The sequence below is a fragment of the Euprymna scolopes genome, chromosome 16 (genome assembly GCF_053919585.1).
Source record: "Euprymna scolopes isolate OS-2025 chromosome 16, ASM5391958v1, whole genome shotgun sequence".
In the NCBI taxonomy this organism is placed as follows: domain Eukaryota; kingdom Metazoa; phylum Mollusca; class Cephalopoda; order Sepiida; family Sepiolidae; genus Euprymna; species Euprymna scolopes.
This window is the reverse complement of record NC_136497.1, coordinates 129,345,970-129,370,488: the sequence shown is the minus strand read 5'-3', so window position 1 is coordinate 129,370,488 and position 24,519 is coordinate 129,345,970. Positions and strand designations below refer to the sequence as shown.

Genomic DNA, 24,519 nt, shown 5'->3' with positions numbered 1-24,519 from the left:
TATGTCGACAAATTGAAATACAAAATGTTCATTTCAACTTGCCGACATATTTCTATTACTTTTGTGCATGCGCAAATTCATTCATAACATGAAGTGGTTTAATTTTAAATCTTTCCTATCTGTCGATAACTCAAATGCTAGGGAACTCAGCCAGAGTGCTAAATGTTTTGGTTTCTATTCTAGCTGAGGGTACCAATGTCTTTTTTTTTCTTTTTCTTTTTTAAATCTTTTGAAATCATTGCTGTATATTAGGTACAATATAATATTCAATAGAGAATTGGCTCTGTAATAATACAGAATCTGCACAGATTAAAATAGATTTAAACATATTTTACAACCGTGCAAGGCCAGGCGCCCCCCCCCTCTCAGTAGAAAATCAAGAGGAATGATATATCTGTAAGCCAAGGATAAAAGATGTGGAAAGAATTGAATCAATAATTCATATATGTATATATATATATATATATATAAAATGCTATGATTTTAATGGAAATAAGAAAAAAAATAAAGATGTAACTTAGGAAACAGTTTAATAATGTCGATATACAAACTATGTAGGAGTTATTGCCAGAATGCAAGTCAGAATTGTTGTGAAATTTCTTTTTTTTAAAGTAAAATCCGGGGCTTGGAAACATGTTGGTTATGAAAATGTGATTATTGTTTGTTTGGCATCAAAATGAAATTAAATCAATTTTCAAATTTATTCACTGAACATGATTTTACCGATTCCTTCTTATATGTGTCCCCGCATCTCTATAAGAGGGTTGGTCAGTCAAGCACACTGAAGTTCGAACTAACAATTTCATTAGATCACCAAAGTTGAGCAACACTGAGCAGCCTGGTCAGTACTAAATGAGTCACCCTTTGGAAATAGCAGGTACTGTAGACCTATCTAGCTATATACATTCAGGCAGCAAGACATTATTTAAGCAGTTATTTATTAATAAGGTTTCTCTTATTTTCTCGGTTATTTTTGACGTAGTGAGCGATTTTTTTGGTGTCTATGATAAGAGACATTCTGATTATTCGGTGGTCACTCCCTGTGTTTAATCTGTTGATGGCTGATACATCAGTGTGTGGTCTGTTTGCAAGGAAGAAGTCAACTTCATTCTTTGTGGTGCTATTAGGAGATATCCAAGTCCAGCATCTGTTTGGTTTTTTCTTGAAGAACATGTTCATGATCTTTAACTGGTGGTGTTCTGCAAAGTTAACAAGGAGGTCATCTCTGCTGTTCCTTGTTCCATAACCGTATGGACTAGTCCGTGACTCAATTATATTTCCTATCCCAACCTTGGCATTGAAGTCCCCCATTAGGATGATGTGACTGGCTTTGCTGGCAAAAAGAAGTTTTGACATCTTCATAAACTATCTCCACCTCTTCATCAGTATAGCCTGTTGTTGGAAGGTAAACCTGGATGAAGTTAATGAGGTATCCCTTGTTGATTTTGATGGCGAGTTGTGCCACTCTGTCTGAAACACCGTTGAAGTTTGTGAGGTTTCCTGCAATATTCTTGTTGACCCCAAAGTTGACCCCATTGTAGGAGGTGTTCCCATCTTTATAGTATAAGACATTGAATCACCAGAATGTCTCTTAGCATAGACACCAAGCTAGAAAGGACAAAGCGTATCAAGTGATACATAAAATTAAACACCCAGGGTCTAGCGGACAACTCATCACGGTTCCAGCTACTCTATCCAATAGATTTGAGGCGCCAGCAACATCAGAAGATCCAAAACACTGACTACGACAGAATGATATCGGATCAGCTGGACCACACTGAAACAGTTGGTCAATTCACAGAAACCAGACAAACTGTCTACAGTTACAAAGTAGCTGAGAGAGAAATGGCAACAGATGAAAAGAGTTGGTACGAATGGAGATATGCATCACTCGAAGTCACAGAATGGCACACGAGATTACAGACTTCAATGAACAACAAATACTATAAGCCCTTGAAATAAACAAAGACATTAAGTTCACCAAAAGAAGGCATCCTCTCAGCAGAACCAACAACATCATCTCAAAGAAGAAGATGGCATTCTCATCCATGATCTAGACCAGTGGTTCTCAACCTTTTTTACTCATGGACCCCTTTTCCCTTCTTTTTATCTTGATGGACCCCTTCATAACTATTGGTTATAAGACAATCTATTTTTCACTCATAAATTTTGAGGTTTTAATAATCAAAGAAATATTATATAATTAAGCTTTATTTTTAAATGAAAACTAATTTAATGCAAATAAAGTATTCTACAACAACTATAATAATTATGATAATAATGATAATAAGTAATAATAATAATCTAAATTAGAGTGATAATAATTCTTTACCAATATCTTGTATTGTATTTTGTTATGTTTTGCCTGTGGACCCCCAGAAATATTCCATGGACCCCTAGGATCCATGTGGACTCCGGTTGAGAACCCCTGATCTAGACAGAATTGTTTCAGGGTGAGAGTTCTATGCTAACCTCTATGCCACCAGATAACCAGGATGTACTTTAGCTCTTCATACACTGAACACATCCGAGGAACATCTCCCAGATATCCTCACATCGAAATGTTGAACCCTTTGTTGGGATCTTTCCAAAACTGTTTGTGCCTCTTCAGTGGAAAAGTTCCAGATAGATGGAGGAATGCATCAGTGGTCATCATTCATAAGACAGGAGACCCTGCAAATATTAAGAATCATCGGCCACTCAGCCTTCTGGCAGTGATAAACCAGGTATTCTCTCAGTTATGCTAGGGGCATTAGACAGTCATCAACCACGAGAACAAGCAGGTTTCAGACCAGGTTATTACACCAACCATATCCAGGCTCAACTTCAAGATAAAACCAATGAATACAAGATCCCACTGTGGATTACGAAAAGGCTTTCGAGTCTAGAGTTTGATCCGCTGTTCACTGCCCTTAAGAACCAAGGAGTTGACTCTACATACATCACCTTGCTGAAAGACCTGAACAGTGGGGACAAACTAAGGAAAGCAGGAGTTATAAAGTTGTCTGAAGTAAACCTGATGTTATATAAATATGAATACATCCGGGTCCTCCTTACAAGAATGTGATTGACTGGTTAAGCCATAAATACTGACTAATAGAGCAGCTGATGACAAGCTGAAAGGTACACCAAAAGTCTCAACTCCGACCATAAATACTTGTTCAGTAAGGTGGTGCGCAAGACTATTCCTCAAATACTGTAGCCCAAACCACTCAGCTACTTCAAACAAATATTAAAATCAAAGTTCTATATTTTTTTTTTTTTTACTCTCCTTAAATGAAAGTAGCTATTAAAAGAATGTCTTGCAGTATCAGAAGAAATATGAATATTCTGTAATAACTCTAGGTAAACTTTTATTCTAATGGGAATAACTCCAGACAAGGCATGAAGCCACTTGAGGCAAGTTGATTGTTTTTGTTTTATGGCATATCAACGTTTTTCAGGTTATTTAATGCAGAATCCAGTGATTTTGAAGAACATTTTTTAATAGAATATGTTTTTTTTTTAAAGATTGGATTTTTTCGATTTTCAATGCTTATCAGATGAATTTCTGTACAAAAAATATCTAAGAACACTGCCAGACATATATATTAGCTTTGTGTGAAATTTGCAAAAGATAGGTTCTGAAAAAGCTGAGCCCATGAAGAAGGAACTCACACAATCATAGAGATAGACATGTATTTCACCACCTTTGGCTAATCAGCATGGCTACATCTAGTAAGACTCAAAACCAGGATCTGCCACCCTTCTCATTATGTCACAAAAACCTGTTGTTTTTGTGATGTTGGCAATCAAACATTCAATACTTAAATAACTTCTTATGGAGAAGCATTAGCCTAAATTCCAACAATGAAATTATATTTCTGGCTGAAGAGCATATATTTACAATCTTACATGAGTTTTGCAACTTGAAATGAAGAATATTGTCTTTGGTTTATTTAGCTGCTCTTCAGAGACGATCAAATATTGGTAAAAATATTTGAAACAGAATCCAAAACAAAAGAAAGGTGATTTGGAAAGATAAGAATGACAAGATGAAAACAAAAAAAATCACTTTAAAAATGACAATCAGAGATAAAATCCCTCCCAAAATGATTCACAAGCTGACATCTTAGTTATAACTGACGGAGCTAAAATTGCCATTTTTCGATACAACACTCAAGCAGCTTCATGGTAATTTGTTCCAAAAATAGGATGTTCTTGGAAAGAAACTCTGCTCATGGAAATTCTGTTGGAATACACAGAGAAAAAAAAAAATGAAAGTTCCTTGCAGTGATGGTAGTAGACAAGGTCTTGTTGTGAATGTTTTACAGAGAGGAGAGGGGACAGAGATTGAGAACCAGATGAATGGTTACATCTTTTTTTTTTTTTAGGGGGGGGGGACATATCAAGTTGATCAAATATTGAAAATCAAGAAAATGTATTCCAAACATTTTCCAGTCTCGTCGTTGTCTGTGTTAATGGATAGCAAATGGAGAACTATTTATAATTGAGAGATCAATACTGATCATGTTATCCAATAGTAATCGATATTCTAACCTACAAGCTTTCTTTGATATTACACAAAAGAGTTTTAGCTTGTCTGTTTCACACAACGCCAAACCTTTTGTAGATTATTTAATTGTTGGATATCCGTTTAATGTTTGCCTATGTCCAGGCCCAGATGAAAATCTCAAGAGGTCTCTGAGCATTTACATAATTATGGGGCCCCCACACACAGTTATTACTAATGGAGATTTGATATCTGCTTGCCTGAATCCCAAACTATACTATTACTTGTCAAAATGTTTTTGATTTATAATGAGGGTAAGACCCCAATGATTTTGACGATCGCACTTATAACTAAGTCTGTGACAACAGAATATTCTTTTCATTCTTTTGACTCAAGTATATATCCGACACAGTAAGACAAAGCCAATCAACCCAGTACCACATCAGCCTATATAAAAACAAACAAGATATTAACAGATATATACTCAAGAGTCAAAACAAAAGAATATGCTGTTGTCACAGCCCTACTTATAACTTACGGTTAGGATAATTAACCAATCAGAAGCCTCTAACTGTATTATAAAAACATTGAATTTTAGATTCAATTCAGTTCACTGTCAACCTCTGTCTTTAAATGACGGAATCGTGACTGCATTGATTCTTTGCCGCCATCTTTGTTATTAAGAATTACTCAATACTCGAGATCGTGACTGCATGGATTCTTTACCGATTTGATTTACTGCCGCCATCTTTGTTTAACATAATGTCTCAACATTTAACACTTCTATTACTAATGGGGATTTGGTATCTGTCTGTCTGTCTGAAGCCAAAACTATACTATTACTTCTATTATTAACTAGCCTGGGTGCCTGGCGTTGTCCGGGTGTTTGGAAGTGTGTGTTGAACAAAGAAAAGTGGTAGTACACAGGCAGTGACGTAAGTTTAAATAAAGGCTAGACTATCGAAAAGGTGATGAATTTCGAAAATATTGGTGAAAAAAAGCGACTCCTCCCTGTAGAAAAAGGCTTAGTTGAAGGAACTAATGTTTTTGGCCAATTTTTTTTATATTTGTCGTCCAGAGGATCAAGCTTCAAAATGATACTGATCTCATGAAAATCTGTCGCCTCTGACGAAAGTTTTAGGCACACATACAAAACATACATTTAAACAGACAGGTGATATTTATATTATAGATGGGGATTTGGTATCTGCTTGTCTGAAGCCAAAACTATACTATTATTATTTTTTAATGTTCAATTGAGTTTACTATTTCAAACTAATGAACTATCTTTCAATGTCCAAGTGAGGGAGAAGGTAGTGTAGTAATTCTGTTATAATACAATACTATTTTAAGGGAGATAGTGTAGTATCTGTTTTGTGATCATGATGCTATCCTCATAGAAATTATCTACATTTGGGAGGAGGAGGGCAATGCCAGCAATAGAATCATTTGATTCATACAAGACGAATGAATGAACGAATAAATTACAACCATCATACCATTCGCATATCACTTCTCTCCATGCAACACATATCTTCAACCCTCACTGGCCCAGTTTCACTTTCAGATATAATCACTCTACATATGCATATCTGATTCTTCCCTTGGTCAACAGCTGCTAAGGGATGAAGTTTATAGAAGTTAATCCATCAACTGATAACTGTTACAATCATACTAGCACCTGCTCCTTCCTGTGCTCCAATGAAAATCACTTAATGATAAAAATCAGATTTTCTATTTTTAAAGCTTTGCACAACATGAATGGGTTAAAAAATTATATCTATTTTTCTATTAATTTAAAATCCATTTGTATATGTTTACTAGAAGATGTACCTGGTGTTTCCCGGTATTAAACATCAGGTTAAATTCCTAAAAAAAAAAAATTAAAAAAAAAAAAAAAACTGACTGAGACATGTGCATGCGAGTGTGTTTTTTCTAAACAGTTCACTTCTAAGTAAAAAAAGTACTTGAGCGGAGATCGAAACCAAAACCTAAAGTCAGCGAGTCAAGCATGATGACCAGCTTGACACGATCTTTTAAAAAAATGTTCTCAAACTTATTTATTCTTAATATAATGTGGAAGATTCACATTCATAAAACAGTTAGCAAATAGATAAAAATTCGATCACTCTCACGTACTAATTTTTAAATTTTGACTCCTTAGCAACTTTTTTTTTTTTCAGATAAAATCCGATTAAAAAGTTTTCCACATGTCTGAATACCTTCTGTACCAAATTTTAAGTCTGTACATCAAAAATTTGTTGAGTATATAGGTTGAGAAGTATCCTTACACAGTCTCATTTTTATAGATATATAGATTTTTTAAAAATATCCTTTACATTTTTTTGTATTTTTGATTTTTTTTTTTTTTTACATAGGCGTCACCACTTATCAAGGCCGATCGGCCACTCAAGGATAAGGGTTAAAGAGTGTAGAGTAGTCAAAAGGACAATATAGTAATCAATAGTAATGGAAGTTCGGTAAATTTGTTAACTTAAGTGGAACGGCTCATCAGAAACTTGTTCACGTCAGACTTGAAGACAACCATATTATAGACAGCTGGAAAGCAGGAAAACGGAAGACAATTCCACAGGCGTGCAGTTCTAAGAAAGAAGCTTTGATCATGGAATCTATGTTTAGGTTTAGGCACAGATAAAGAGTGGGGAAAATTATTGATAATGTTTTCAGCTAGTCTAGTGTTTCTTGTGAAACTTTGGCGAGGAGGGACCATAGATTGAAGCTCAGTCGAACACTTTCCATGAAAATAACGATAAGGCAGAGACAAAATTGCAACATCTCTTCTGTGAGAGGTTGCAGCGAAGAGAAAAGGACATCTCCCACCAGGTCACGAAGTCTATTTTGAACCCTATCAAGGCAGGACAAGTCTTTTCTAGCAGCTCCTGCCCATATGTGGCAACAGTATTCCATCCTTGGACGTATAAAAAGAAAATGTTTTTTATTTTTAACATTTTAGAATTCAAGACATTTATTTTTTTATTTACTGAAAGAAAAGTAGAAAAATTAGGCATTAATATTAATCTAAAACCATTTTTTTTTCTTATTTAAATTAAAAAAAAAAAAAATTTTATTATATTTTATTTAAACAATTTTTTTTTTCATTTTCTAAAATTTTTTTTAAAACCTACTTTATTTATTTATTTAAATTAAAGTAGAAAAATACAGATGTTGAGAGCATTGTTACATGTGGCATTCCAGAATTTAAAAGAAAACTCTTTTACGGCTAAAATTTTGAAATCTTTGATTTTAATCCAAATACACCCCCCCCCTCCCCTCTCAGTCAAGTAGACAAAGCAGTCTGCAATTTATGTAATAACATTTAGAAATAAGAAACAATTTGAAAGAAATGCTTTCACAAAAAAATTGCCACAATATGTGTCACTGTTTGAAAAGGGTTTCATAATAACATTTAGTGAATTGCATTTCTGGTGCGTTTATTAGTTTCAGCAGCTTTTTACGACAGACTTATTGGCTTTGTAGAGAAAGGAAGACACGGGATAATAGTCGAATGGATTTGTGCATATTCTGCTAAAAGCAGTACATAATATGAAGAATTTTAATATGCATATTCTATTAAATTCTAAAAAAAAAAACAAAAAAACTTGAATGCCTATTGGAGAGAACTTGAATACATACTAGACATTATCCTTGAGCGTCTAATACGTCGCTGTACAAGGGTAAAGCTGCTTTCAGGACTGCCAGCAACCACTGTAAAAGAGTAATAAAAAATGCAAGAGAGCTATATGCCCAGTCTGTTAAATCCAAGGTAGCTGATCAGCGGCTTGGTTCCCACCAGTTTTGGCAAATAACAAATAGGATCCTGAACAGAAGTGTGCGTTCTATCCCAACCATTATCAATGGACCAGAGGTTATCTCGTCAGCGTCAGACAAGGCCAAACTATTTGCAAAGAACTTTGCAGCTAATTCTACCCTATGCGACGAAGGCCATCAACTCCCCATATTTCCTCCTATAACACAGAACAAGCTAGGTAACATACAAATATCCGTGCATGAGGTCGCCAAGCTAATAAAAAACCTAGATTCCAGTAAAGCAACTGGCCCTGATGGCATCCCAATTATAGTGTTAAAAAAGCTTCAACCAGAACTTGCTCCCATACTTACGAAACTATTTAAGCACTGCCTTAAGGAGAAGTGCTTTCCGACCCCCTGGAAGACCTCATCAGTTTGCCCTGTATTTAAGAATTCAGGTGATAAGTCATCTCCCTCTCAATACAGACCAATAAGTCTTCTCTGTGTTATGAGTAAGTTACTGGAATCAATATTAAATAGAGAAATAGTCAACCACCTCAGCAGAAACAACCTTCTTAGTGACACACAATATGGTTTCCGCTCTGCAAGATCTACCGCAGATGTGCTGACGGTTATATCCCACAGGATTAGTGAATCTCTTGACAAAGGCTTCCTTTCTAGGGCAATTGCTCTTGACATATCAAAGGCCTTTGACAAAGTATGGCATAAAGGTCTACTTCACAAGATTTCCAGCTACGGTATAACTGGAAATGTTTTCTCAATCATTAAATCATTTCTCTCCGATAGGCTCATAAGAGTAGTGGTAGATGGACAAAAATCGGAGGCCTGCAATATAAATGCTGGAGTCCCTCAGGGGTCAATCCTCGGCCCAACTCTCTTCCTGATCTACATCAATGACCTCCCTAAACACATACTTAAATCATTCGTTGACATCTATGCTGATGACACGACCATCTACGGCAACACATCAAAGGCTGTAAATGACGAAGTTCTCTCTGATTCTCTCTCCTCTGATCTCGAGCGCGTGGTTCAGTGGGGGAAGATGTGGCTAGTTACCTTTAATGCATCTAAAACAAAACTCCTATCCTTACATCATCAACGCTCTGATCCCCAGCTGGACTCAATTGTGATGGATGGCTCTCGTCTGGGTGAGGCCCCGTGTTTTGACAAGCTTCTGGGTTTGACCTTTACTCCTGATCTGAAATGGAACACGTACATCAAGTCTGTTGCCAAGGTCGCAGGAAAGATGGTGGGATCCTTCTACCGCTCCAGAAGATATCTCACTACTGATTCAATTCTCTATCTATATAAAAGCCAAGTACGGCCAAGGATGGAATACTGTTGCCATATCTGGGCAGGAGCTGCCAAAAACAGCCTATCATGCCTTGACAGAGTACAAAATAGACTTCGTGGTTTAGTGGGGGATGCCCTTTTCTCTACCCTGCAACCCCTCTCCCACAGAAGAGACGTTGCGAGCCTATCCTTGTTTTATCGTTATTTTCATGGCAGGTGCTCGTCTGAACTCCAATCCCTGGTCCCCCCTCGCCAAACTTTCACGAAAATCACCCGTCTAGCTGAATCCACTGTGAAAAATTTCCCCCACTCTATATCTGTGCCTAAATCAAAACGCGGATTTCATGAGCAAAGCTTCTTTCTTAGAACTGCACGCCTGTGGAACTCTGTTCCGTCTGCCTGCTTCCCTCCGGACTACAACTTGGATTTCTTCAAGTCTAATGTTAACAAATTCCTAATGAACCGCCCCCCTAATTAAACACTTCATAAAATCTCCTCACTAACGTGATGTACTTGCAATAACCCTTATCCCTGAGTGGCTTCCGGGCCTTGATAAGTGGTGATCACTGTGTAAAAAAAAAAAAAAAAAAAAAAAAAAAAAACCTGGCATAAGGATACTTTTCCCTACAACTAAACCCTTACTAAATATTCAAAATCAAATAGTATTTCGTGACCCAAATAAGATCTCAGGTTAGCCAACACTGGCTTTTATGAGGAACTGGCTTGGGTGCCCAGTGTTACCTGGGTGTTTTGGAGGTGTGTGTTGTGTTGAGCAAAAAAAAAAAAAAATGGTAGTAGGTAGGCAGGATTGAACCCGTACTGCAAAAGAGATAAAGAATGGGGGGGGGGGGAGTGACGTCTTTGCTGTTGCATCCATTGCCAAACCGGAAGTGGCAAAGTTTAAGGCTAGTCAATCGAAAAGAGGGGATGACTTTCGAAAATATCAGCAAAAAAAAAAAAGTGACCTCTTCCTGTAGAAAAGTGCCCAGTTGAGGGTGAAGGAATTAATGCATTTGGACAATTTTTCGATATTTGTCGTCTGAAGGGTCGAGCTTCAAAATGATACCAATCTCGTGAAAATCTGTCACCTCTGTTGAAAGTTTTAGGCAAACATACATACATACAAACAGATGAGATTTATATAATAGACTAGTCACTGTCACCTCTGTCGAAAGTTTTTGCGAAACATACATACATACATTTAAACAGACTGGTGAGATTTATATTATAGACGATGCACCTCCTCCAAGTGATGTTACTTCAAGTAACAGCACGAAGCTGGATACTCCACCAAACTAGATGAATTCTTGTCCTGGAATACAGTAAGACGAAGAGGTCAAAACGAAAGATATGCTATAACATATTTAAGTGGTTAATTAGGGAGAGGTAAATTATCTTCCCAACTTCTTTATTAACTCGGTGTTTGAGCGATAAAAGAGAGCTGTAATCGAATATTAAAATATCTGTTTTTCATATAGAGATCAAATGTTGCCCTCCCCCCAGGGGGGATTTCTGAGAACTTTGACCAGTAAAATGTAATCATTAAAAAAAAAAAAAAAAAAAAAAAAAAAAAAAAAAAAAAAAAAGAGACACCACTTATCAGTGCCCGGAGACCACTCGAGGATAACGGTTAGGGAGTGTGTAGCATTCAACGGAACAATATCATTGTAATCGTTAGTAGTGAAAATTTGGTAAATTGGATTACTTAAGGGGATGACTCATCAAGAATTTCTTTACATTGGACTTGAAGATGACCATATTGTGGTCAGCTGGAAAGCAGGGAAATGGAAGAGTTCCACAAGCGTGCAGTTCTAAGAAAGAAACTTTGTCCATGGAATCTACGTTTAGGTTTAGGCACAGATAAAGTGAGGGAAATTATTGATAGTGTTTTGCGTAAAAGTTTGGTGAGGGGGGAACCATTGATTAGAGCTCAGACGAGCATTGGAGGATACAGAAATTCTGAGTTGGATTATGAACACTATGTAATTATAAAACTGGACCGTCCGTTTGCCCTTTCTCGAATCTTGTCCATAAAAAAAAAAAAAAAATTTAAAAACCTGGCAATACATATATATATATATATATATATATATATATATATATATATATATTTATTATAGATGTTTTTATTTGTTTTGTTAGCGATACTTTCTTGAATGAATTCAAGTATTTATACGAAAGTGCATTTTTACCTAAATGCTTGTTGGGAATAATTTTCCCATTGACCAATCTGGTACCCCCTTTAATGGGGAGCGGCATAGATATTATTTTTAAAATATAATTATCCACTGACACGTGTTTCGTCGTTCACGACTCATCAGAGTGGCTGAAAAAACAAATAAAAACAAATAAAAACATCTACGTAAAAGTGATACATTTAGTAGTCCGGCGAGGTTAGCCGCATGGTAGAGGTTCAGGCTTCTTATCACGAGGTGCCGATTTCGAATCTCGCTAGATTCAGCCACTCTGATGAGTCGTGGACGACGAAACACGTGTCAGTGGATAATTATATTTTAAAAATAATATATTTATTATAGTGATGGAACAATTCCAGTATTTTTCCTGATCTCAATACAATTATTAATTCCGTACTAAATTTCCGATTACGATTCTTTATGAATCTCGAAATATTTATGTATAAAGTTTTTATTCACCCCACCCCCCATCCTCCCCGATTACCATAAAATACATTGTTAATGTGCAGATATTTTCTTAACCGTAAAAATACTCTTGTGGAAGATGAACTATAGATTTTAGTTTTAATGTTTTTTTTAATAAATATTTATTGTTTTATCACTACCAGTAATGGAAAATTTTGTTTTAAATAAAAAAAAAAGAAATAAAAAAGAAAAAAAAAAGAAAAAGACAATTTAAGAAATCGTTTTTGGCCTCGGAAAATAGGTACAATTCTTTCAGATTCCAATACCCCCAAAGTTTCCGATTCTGATTAATTGTCTCAACACTTAATATATTACATATACTTTACTTATATATGTATATAATGTGTGCGTGTATATGTAGTAAAAAAAACAAACATTTGGCTCGAGTAGAGCCAAATATGTTTTTAATTATTACAACCTCAAGTGTATCCGTCCATATCGTCAGTTGATTCAAGTTAAAATTTTAACTTGAATCATCTGACGATATGGACGGATAATTTTTATCCTTTCTATTGAAACAATTTGTAATGAATTAAGTTAGTCGACTTCAGGTTGTAATAATTAAAAAAAACACACAGACACACGTGTTTGGTTGCGTATATATATTACCCTTTTATATGTGTGTGTGTGTGTGTGTGTGTGTATATATATATATATATCTGTATTTTTAGTTGCGTGCAAGCGACTCTATAAATCGGTCGGTCGGTCTGTCCCTAACACTTTTGTGCTTATCCTTTTTGGTTAAGATCAAAGGTCTGTTGTTAATAGATGCTGTTCTTAGCTTTTTAAGCTTTTCTTGGCCTTTTGGCCAGGATCAAAGCGTCCCCTCTAGAGAGCATGGTCCGCAGGAGCTCAGGTTCCTTTACAAACCAAAGTGGAATGGGCAGTCTATCAACTAGACGGGGTTGGGAGGGCCCTAATCACTACTGGAATCCCCCCCCCCCGCCCTCGACACAAATGAATTATTGTATTACCTTTATTGTTATCTTTTTTGTTTTTACATGCTAATAAAAAACGTTTTAAAAATTGGGTGCTAAGTAGGACGTCCGCAAGTACGAAAGGGTGAATGCGGTATTATGGTCAAAGAAGATTCTAGCTAAGAGAAACTTTTGTTTAGTTCTAGAGTGACAAGGATGACCAACGACCCCCATTTTCCCCCTTTAGAGTTGGCCTTGTGCCTAAATTTTCTGTTCATGCTCATTTTTTCCTGAATAAAAGATTTAATATTTCAAAATGTAGTATCTGTTCTTACTACATGCTGTATTTATTGTGATATAAAGTGGGGGATCACTTTTCTGTATTAATTTAATGTAAAATGATCACCCACTTTACAACCAGTCAGTCTCAAAGCCATTCTCCAGATCATTCAAGTTGTTTTTGAAGGATTCCAGTTATTTTTTAAGCATTCAAGTCATTCTAAGTCATTTACTTTTTCGGTCATTTTAGTTTATCTTTAAGATTTCATGTCAATCCTACATTCACGCATTACACGAGAGCACGCAACTAATGGTTATCGGCATTGTTCATTTGCTCTTTTCTCTATCCTCCTTCCTATTTTTTTATCGTTTTTTTTTCTGTCCTTCCCTTTTTCTCTCAATAATCGCCATAATTTTTAAATCCGTTTTAGTTTCGGTTCTAGTTGATGGCATTCAAATCATTTTTTTTTTTTTTTTTTACTTTTAAAATCATGACTATATATTGGATACAGTATAATATGAAATAATAGATAGAGAATTGACTTTAATAATAAATATGAAATCTATGTAAATTAAGATATATTTAAGCATATTTTACAACCGGGCAACTCCAGGCGCTCCTGCTAACATTTTATAACAGGCTTATTGGTTTTGTAGAGAAAGAAAAAACACTGAAATTTTTCAGCGTTTTTTCTTTCTCTAAAATATGCTTAAATATATCTTAATTTACATAGATTTCATATTCATATTTATTATTATCACGCACAAATCGACCAGATTATTATCCAATGCGCATAATCTATAAAATTTTATGAAATGTAGATTTTTAACTTTTTTATACTAATGAGTCACCATTTACCAAGACCAAAAGCCATTGGAGGATACGGAGATTCTTAATTGGATAATGAACAACTAGCGAGACCTGTGGATATTCCACAAAGGACTCTTTTATATGTAATATATTGATGTTGGCATACCATAGATGTTCAGCATAAATGGAGACGCTCTGATATTGTACCTATTTACTATGCCTCCCCACGGGACAGAGTTAGACACACATCTAAGCAGGGACACCCGGCATAGCCTGGTCGTAAAGTACGCTTAAATACGATATTTTAATTCTTGCAGATTTCGTATATATTAACTATAGAGTTAATGTTTTATCGATTTTTATATATGATAAAATTGCAATTTCAAAAATAAAATATATATCTATATGACTTGGGTGCATCAGCTTGAATCAAAACCGAAACAAAAACTTATAAAAAATATATATATATATATATATATATATATATATATATATAAATGGAGTCCCTCCAGCTATAATCGAACCCGAAACCAAAACTTGAAGAATTCTTTGTAAAATTATTTATTACAAGAAATAGAAGTCGATAACAATTAAACGACAGTCACTTGGATGTCAGCGTGACACACAAAATAAATAACACACACACAAAATAAATAACACACACTATCTTATGAATATATAGATTTTTGTTACACACCGTCAGGTCACACTATGAAGTTCTAATGTTTGTAATTGGCATCTAAATGAACAATACACGTTGACACGTTAGCATTTAAAATTCAGTTGGAGAGTGACACTCTTCTGGAGGTTGAGAGTTCAATCCTCAGTGTAGGCGACATTCAAAATATAATTGAATAAAGATTTTTACCCAGTTACACCCAATTATGGCTGACAGAATGAGAACACATAAGCCCTGTTGATTAAATAAAGGAGTATGTTTGAAATTCCGTTCAGATTCAAAGTTAAACAGAAAGATTCCCCAAGTCTGACAAGATACACCTGAAGATGGTCAGAGATAACATCAATCGAAACGTTGTGCGAATAATAGTCCAAATTACTCAAATATTACAGGATATCAGTTTCCCCTGCTAGATTACTGAAGTTAAGCAATGTTGAGCTTAGTCATTACTAAATGGGTGACCATTTGGCAATACCAGATACCGTATGTGATGGAGTGCTCTCGTCCTCACAGCCTCTTTCTCAAAGAGAGACTGCTAGTCTTTCTCTACTCTAGCATTATTTTAACGATAGGCGTTCGACCGAGCTCCAATCTATGCCCTCCTCACCTGTAACACTTATGTTTTTTTGTTGTTTTTTTTACGTTCTTTTTCTCCTTCGCGTTACCGGTTCAAGCCTGCCTTTTTTCTTTTTTTTTTTTTTTTTTTGCTCCACACACACACACACACACACACACACACACACACACACACACACACACACACACACACAATGCCGGACAACCAGGCTAGTATAATGATAAATACGAAATCTGCATTAATTAAAATATCATATTTAAGCGTATTTTACGACCGGGCACTGCCGGGCGGCCTGCTAGTGTATCATATTATACGAGCTCCTTGCATCTAGTGGTTTCATAAACTTACTCCCTCCACTTCTGATATGACACATATGATATGATTGTTTGATAAAAAAGATGTTTCCAGTTATCACAAGATTTTCAAATGTGTTAAATGAATTTGACTAAACAGATTAAACAAAGCTGAATGCAGGATAACTTAAAAAACAAAAAAAAAAAACAAAAAAAAAAAAACAACAACAACAACAAAAAAGTCAAATTGAAAACAGTAAAAAACCTCAACTAAACAAAACAGAAATCTTATGAAAAGATATGACTAATCAACCAAGCAGGAATATTTGAAAGGAAATAACTTCTTCAAACACATTTTCTATACAAACAGACATTTTTATCGTAATGTTAACCAGATTTGAAATTTGTTGACGAGATTCAAAAACAATTTTGTTTTCATGTCACAGTTCAAGTTGAGCAAAGTTGATGAATTTGATTAAAAATTTGGAAAAAAAATAGAAAAATAAAATTTTTGAAAAAAAAAAAGAAAAAGAAAATTAAAAAAGGTTTTATAATTGTGCTTTGTTAAAAATATTCAATTTGAAATAAAACGAACATTTTAAATTAAAAATAAAATAAAAATAAAAGTATGATTAATCAAAATTAGTTATTTTTTAAATGTGAAGTTATTGCATTTCCCTTCCCCTTTTCAACCTAAACTTAGCCGAAACTTCCATAAGCAAAATGTCTTTTCTTAGAACTGCTCTTTCTGTGGAGCACAATACCGTTAGGCTGCTTCCCAGATGACTAAACATAATCGCTTTCAAGTCCAACATAACTTTATTTTTGTTCAGTCGCTCTCTTAAATAATTCATTTCTACCTAGGCAGGCAGACAGGCTCGAACCCTTATTGCAAAGGAGGAAAAAAAGGTGAACCCCCCCCCCCCAAAAAAAAACGTGACGTCTTTGACGTTGCGTCCATTGCCAAACCGGAAGCGGTGAAGGTTTAAATTAAGCCTGGTCAATCGAAAAGAGGGGATGACTTTCGAAAATATCGGTGAAAAAAGCGACCCCTCTCTGTAGAAAAGGGTCCAGTTGAGGGTGAAGGAATTAATGTTTTTAGCCAATTTAAAAATATTTATCGTCCGGAGGGTCCAGCTTCAAAACGATACCAATCTCATGGAAATCCGTCGCCTCTGTTGAAAGTTTTAGGCAGACATACATACAAACAGATGAGATTTATATAATAGACTAGCGAGGGGGGGGTGTAAGAAAAAATGTTTTAGTAGGAAGGTAGGATTGAACCCCGAAGCCTTGACGTGAAGGTGGAAACGAAAGGGAAAAAAGCCAGACACCTAACCGTCTCGGCCACGAGGGAAAGGAATTGATAAAGGTGTTAAGTGAATGTTTATGAAGTGAAATAGACAGGTGCAAGGAAGTGGCGTGGTGTATGACCTAGTTTTGCACTTTTCGAAGTGGCGAGCTGGTTAAAGTCCGGCAAATTAAATACACACAAGATCCCTGTTCGTAACTCTTAGATATCATCATTTAGATGTGATATAAAAAGTTTCAATAAGAAGTGAGCCGACCGATCGCTTCTCGGAAAAAAGCCTTTTGCGGACATACACAAAAAGCGAACATACATTTTCGCTTTTATATATATAGATAATTTACTTTTTGCCAATAAAATTGATTTAGAATTAATGTTATACACATCACTGCCGTTGCTGTTTGTTGAGCATCATTCATGATTTCATTGGCATTCATTTCCCTGATATCTTTCTATTAAGAATTAGAAATTTTAATTTTGTTTTTTCAAATGCATCGGTGTAAATTCATGTTCACTTTTTTATTTTTTTTTTTATTTTACTTGATAAATTTTTAAGAGATCAAGGGAGCTAACTCCTCCCGGGGCTAACTCTTTATTTCATTATGATTGGGATTTATATTCAAGGGCTTTTTTAAGAATAGATGTTGTTCCCTTTATGGCTGCAATCTGTATTTCATTACAGCTTCGTCAGGGCTCTATGGACAAATTTACCTTTGGTTGGCCTTTGACAAGTAAATAGTTTCGTTTACTAGCCAAATAGAAAAGTTACTAGCCAAACCCACATGATTTTTAGAATATGACATCTTCATTCTGTGACGAGTATGTATATCAAACATTTTTCTGTTTTTTAATAAGTGTAATTCTAGACATACAACAAATTTTATGTTGATAGTTGAAGATATGATATGAACATTCTAATTTCTTCAGATGTTTCTTTTTAACAGCCTTCGTTTAAAAAAAAAAAAAAAAAAAGTATATTGTTCTATTAAACTTTTATTGTTTAAATAATTTAACTTTTTTTTTTTTTTTTTTTTTTTAAATAAAATGAACAAAGTTGAAAAGATATTTTTCACTCAGTAGTGAGCTTTGGAAGATTGTCATTGAAAGAAATACAATCGCCAAAAGATAAGCTTTTTATTATTTCTAGTCGAAACTTTGAAAAACGCTCGCAAATGTGACTGTTTCATTCGCAATGTAGAGCCCTGTTGGTCTTCCAGGGATTGTTTCCAGGTACTTAAGATTCTTGTTCACTAAGCCAATTGCACCTATTACAACCGGTATAATGTCTATCTCCTTCAGAGACCATGTCGTCTTTAAGTCATTCTTTAGGTACCGATACTTAGTTATCTTTTCTTGTTCAGCTTTATTAAGGCCATAGTCATTTGGGACAGTGACCTCAATAATGAGAGCATTTTTTTTCAGTCTTAATATCACAATGTCTGGCTTGATTGCCTTGTCTGTGTTTGTCCTTGTATTCTTTAAAAAACAAAACACTGTCGAGCTGCTTGATTATAGCATGGTAGTCATAAGTCCTTGTTGAGCCGTCCTCTTGTATAATTAAACCCTACCCAAGTTCCAACATAACTGATCATCACGAGTTTGTCTCATTGTTCACCCAAAACTCTTTAGCCCTTATCCTCGAGTAGCCTCCGGGCCTTGATAACTGATGACCCTTCAAGTAAAAAAAAAAAAAAAAAAAAAAAAAAAAAAATTCTATAAAAAGAAAAGTTTAATATTTTTTTCTCAAATTCGTTGGTGTAGATTAATGTATGTATGCATCCATTTTACTTTCCTCCCCACGAGGGCAGAGTTAGACACAAGGTCGGTTTTGAATGTTAGGAAAATCCAGCTCCCCATAAAGAATCATTTTGGATAGGAACAAAATTAAAAAGTGTCTCAGTCATGAAGGATTTCACCTCTATTGACCAAGGACAGAAAAGGTGAAGTGTAGCATCAGAACTGATACTACACCGTGATCTCGGCCCAAAGGACACCCTTGAATTTCTTTTTTTATATGCATATCTCTGAGAAAAAAAGAAAAGATTTATGCCAATATTCTGCAGTACTTAACGAGGTTAAAATGATGGCCAAAACTCCATCTTTTTTTAATCTATCTCTTTAAAAGTTAATTAATTTCTACACATGCAAATTAGTTGCTCACATATGCAAATTAGTTCCAACCATAAAAATTTGCCATCATGTTCTTTTTTGGTGACAAAGGAGGGATTGGACCTAGTAATTCATTCCTATTCATCCATTTGCACTTTCCTCAATAACCACATCTTGGATATTTTTTAATTTTGCACAAACATTAGTCATGGTGAAAGTAACTTTTGCCAGAACGCATTTTTCGGGATGACACTCGTTGGCATCCTAGGAGCCATTATAGGGTTAAAATTGCCCCCAAATTGTTTGTCCATTCGCACTTTTCTCAATAAGTACTCTTTGAATTTTTAAAAAATTTTGCACAAACATTAGTCATGGTGAAAGTAAATTTTTCACTCATGGAGGGGAACCCCATATGCTCGGCTTGCTTTCTCTGGAAAATGGTTCTTTGACATGTTAAGAGAGGAAGGCATTTTGTATTCAGCCATCTGCACTCATGTGTGTGATACTGCATTTAAGTTTGTGTGTGTGTGTGTGTGTGTGTGTTCTTGCATTTTTAATGGACGAAGTTCAGGGAACTTCTATCATTACTAACCTGCAGAGCTTTTCTACTGTTAAACAAGGGAAAAGTCTATCAGGCAGTTGGGTTTCTACTCCTATCCGTACACTTGTGTGTAAGCTGGCCAGGATTTTATTTCACTTTTCAAACTTTGACCAATGGCAACAAAACAGCAGAACTTTCTTAGTTTTCTTATTACTACAAATGATGGAGATAAGCATCTAGAACCTCTTTCATCAAAGCCCGATGGCCGACCCTGTTTGTCTGGTCATAGCTGAAGTGCCATTTAATTTGCACCATTGTTTGCCTCTTCCCACCTGGTGTATAAATGGGTTGACAGGCCATTTTTATCCCGGATGCTGACCTTCCAGCGTTCATTAGGTTGATGCAAAAACAATATCGTTTTCTCACATATGTTACTTTTATATATGATTTCTGAATTAATTCATTGAGATATATATATATATATATATATATATATCATTTTGAAGCGCATTTTTCGCTCTGTCAAATCGTGTTATTTGTTACTATTCTCAATCTCTTCATTCATTTTTTTTTTGCAGGCTTTTTAACAGCATGGACAAAATTCAAATCTGCATGATTTTCTTGTTTCAGTTCAAACTAGGCTCTTTCGCAAAAGCAAAAAAGGAAGTCAAAAAAGTTGGATAAATAGGTGTTGCATGAATTGAACAATAATCAAAAAATCGTCATTTTGAAGTGTCTTCTATGCTCCTTCTGCGCAACAAAAACGGCCCTATTTCTCAAACGGATTGTGACATTCAGCACAGTGGTTGGATGCTGGAGAAGCTCCATAACACTTCTCAAAGCCGAAATTGCACCAAAAAAAAGGCTATAGTGACTATCTCATCCATCACAGCTTCTTGAATCCGGGTGAAACGATTACAGCGGAAAAGCAAAGCCAACAAATTGACAAAATGCACCAGAAGCTTCAATGTATCTGCTCGAGATTGGTCAATATGGAGGGACCAATTCTCCTCCATAATAACGCTTACCCACATGTTGCTCAACTGACCCTGCAGAAACTGAACGAATTGGACTACAAGACTGCCTCATCCGCCATATTCACCAGACCTCTCACCTACCGATTTTCACTTTTTCAAGCATCTTGACAACTTTCTGTGCAAAAAATGCTTCAAAAACAGAGATGATGCCGAATCGGTCTTCAATGACTTCATCGCTTTCAGAACTCTGGATTTCTATGCTAATGGCATAAATAAAGTTGTTTCTCGTTGGCAAAAATGTGTCAATTCTAATGATTCTTATTTCGATTAATAAAGTTTATTATGAAAGGAGTAATCATCTTTTGAAGTTGAACGTAAAAAAACGACATTTTTGCGACAAACTAATTTATATATATATATATATATATATATATATAAAAAGGGCAAAATGTATGTGCAAGTCCCGTAAAAACTTTCGATAGAGGCTGCAGATCCTTAAGAGATCAGTATCCTTTTAAAGCTTGACCCTTCAGATAACAAATATCGAAAAATTGATTAAAAACAATGCTTTCACCCTAAACTGGGCAGTTTTCTATAAGGAGGGGTCGATTTTTTTGTTTTTTTGTTTGCATCGCCATTTTTGCAAGCCATCATATCAGTTGGATTTACCTCGCTTAATTTCAACGTTCCAAACTTCCAGTCAGACTGCGGAGACACCGGCAAAAATGTCACTTTTTCTTTTTTCCTCCTTCACGTTACGGGTTCAAGCCTGCCTGCCTACTACCACTTTTTTCTTTCTCTCTCTCTCCTTCCAAACTTCCTACTGTTGTTTCGCCTCCCTCCGCTACTACCATTTTTGTTATTACTCTCTTAGTTTTCATGTTGAGGTATTGTTGTACGGTAAATTATAAAGCATTCTTCATCAGTCATACTCTTGTTCCTTATTTTTGAACCTGTGCTACCATTACATATTTTTTTTTTTTTTTCTGATTTGAATAATGCATAGTTTATTGAGATAAATTACTAATTAAGTATTTCAGACACAAGTAAATCAAATATTAACAATAACTATCAATCATTACGGCAACCAGTTTCTGCTGGAAATATTTTTACGTCAATCCCAAGAATAAGAATACATCTGTCTGCAAGTTCTGTCAAGCCATCATATCAAAGGGTGGCAAATCAACAAAAACTTTCACAACGATTAATATGTTAAACCGTCTTAGTAAAGTTCATCCAGATAAGCAAAAGTTGCAGATAAGAAAAGGAAACAATGAATATCCATGGACAGACATTCTAGGGATAAGTAGCAGCAAATACGAGCCTTCAGCAAAATACCAAACTACTATAGAATCAATATTGGCCAAGAAGAAAATTTGGGATATTAATTATCACAGGTCACAAGAGATCTATTATCTGATAGGAGAAATGACCGCTGTTGATATTCGATCATATTTGACATTGGATGTAATAAACTTATTGCAAAACTTTGTCAAAAATACAGAATTCCATAAAAAAAAAAAAAAAAACTTTAAAGAAAAAGTAATTTCAGATATATTTACAAAAGTTAAAACAAAACCAAAAAAAATCAATCGTTTCTTAATGAAATTAGCAGCATTTCTTTGACTACAGACATTTGGACAGCTATTACAAATAATGCTCCCTTTCCGAGTTGAACAGAGCTGTGCTTAGAGTTGTTCCATTCCCTGGTACATACACAGGTGCAAGTGAAGAATTACACAATATTCTGGATGAGTATAAAATATCCAAGACTTTTTTTTTTTTTTTTTTTTTTTAGTCCTGCGCGATTCAGGGTCAAATACGGTTGCTTGTGTCAAGGAATGTGGTTTAGGGTTGGTTGGTTGGTTGGTTGTTTTTGTTTTACGGCATATCAACCCTTTTCGAGTTATTTAATGCCGAATCCAAAGATTTGGAAGAAAAATTTTTTTAATAGAATATATTTGTTTTCACGTTTGCTTCTATTTAACCCATAGTTGGGACCCTAACAGGTACTACCACTCCGGGTCAGAGTGGACCTGGGAGAAATGGTAATTAAAGGGTGGCTTACCACACTCCCCAAAGCCAACAAGCTGGGGCCTCACCACTGGATATAGTTTAAGGTCATATCCAGGACCCCCATTGAGGGACTTTTACCCTCTGCAGGGGGGCAGTCGGCGTATTCTAATGCCCCACCGACAGGGCCTGTGGTTTAGGGTCATTATCATGCTTCATACATGCATGACAACTGTCAAATGACCCATTATTTTCCCAACAGGCTGTGAAGACAATCATTACAACTAACAGAAAGGAAATTAACTGAAATTAATCTTATTTGGAAAAGCAAACTCATTCAAGAGGTGACAACACGATTGAATTCAACATATTCGCTGAAAAGGAATTTAGAACAATGAAAAACTCTTGTAATAAGATTACTACCTTTACAACTTACCAATGGGAACTTGTTCAAAAATTGTCCCATTACTGAGTCCATTTGAAGAAGTCGCCAAAAAATAAAGTAACAGAACTTCAACCATATCGATGATAATACTTAGAATTGAAACTATTTCTGCCAAAAGCTTTTCTAATCTAATTCTGATATTTCTGACTTTCGTGGAATCCTTACCACTGTTGAACAATTCCATGAATCAATGGAAACATGATTTTCATCTGATCCATCAGGTCATCCCATAAGTTCTGTTCGAATTTATAAATAAAGAAAAAAAGTGACCAAATGTTACATTTTATTAAAGATTTGATCATCAATATACTTTCCCTTATCTATGACTTCCCTCCATCTGTTAACAAGCTTATTAATTCCATCACTGTAAGATCCTTTTTGGCTTTGATTCGAAGAACTCACAAATGTCAGTTTCAGCATCTTTCTGTGTTACAAAAGCTGTTCTTTCTAAATGATTTTTTAAGCTATGAAACAAATGGTAGTCTGAAGGAGCAAGGTCAGGAGAATGGGGTGGATGAGGAATTTTCTCCCAATCGAGTTCTTCGATCTTTTGAGAGGTGATTCTTGCTGTGTTGGGTCGTGCATGGTCCAGATGAAACATCACATTCACTAGAGCAGGTATTTTTTCTCCTCAAAGCTTGGTTCAAACGCTTTAATTGCTAACAGTAGATTTGAGCATTAATTGTTGAATTAGGTAGTAACAATTCAAAGTGGAATATTTCTAACCGCTTCAGCTGCTGAGTTTCCTTTCTTGAACTGATAAAGCATTATATGCCTCAAATAATTCTTAGGCATTTCCATGTTAGTAGGGTTGTAATCAAGCAAATTTTAATTTTATCGTTCAGAAAAAAAAAAGATGTAATCAGTTAAAATGCATCTAAACATAAAAATGTAAAAAAATACACATTATACACCATATTTTTTTTAAGTTTCGTTCAATTCAAAAACAAAGGTAAAAATTTGGACTGAACTTATGGGATGACCTGATAAATAAAAACTTGTGTCTACTTTCCTAGATCCAAGATTAAAATTTAAAAATTTCAAAAGAATGACATGAAAAACATTAAGAATTGGATTCTACATCTACTGATGATAATGACGCAGAATCATCAGGATACGCTTCTTAAAGCTCTGCCGAGGATCAAGAAGATAAAAATGAAAGTAAAACTGCATCTCTTTCAAGCATGTTTGATGAATTAGCTTCAAATAAGCAGTAACAAATCCAAATTTAAAGCAGATAGAGGTTGAGTTAAACCTAGAGACTGCAACTGCAAGTACAGCAGAAATACAGGTACTCTGTAAACTCAAAAAGGAGGAACTCTCTTATTCATAAAC

At 35.2% G+C, this 24,519-nt stretch overlaps 2 protein-coding genes across 8 annotated transcripts in view; both read right to left on the bottom strand.

The window, feature by feature from the left end:
* LOC145296077 (uncharacterized) overlaps window positions 1-24,519 on the bottom strand; it is a 500,956-nt gene that overhangs the window by 421,408 nt on the left and 55,029 nt on the right. The gene's annotated exons all lie outside the window — the stretch shown is intronic.
* Window positions 934-1,356, bottom strand: LOC145296228 (protein CFDP2-like). The gene has a single exon (XM_080142442.1). The coding sequence runs from the start codon at window positions 1,354-1,356 to the stop codon at window positions 934-936; it is 423 nt and encodes a 140-aa protein (XP_079998568.1).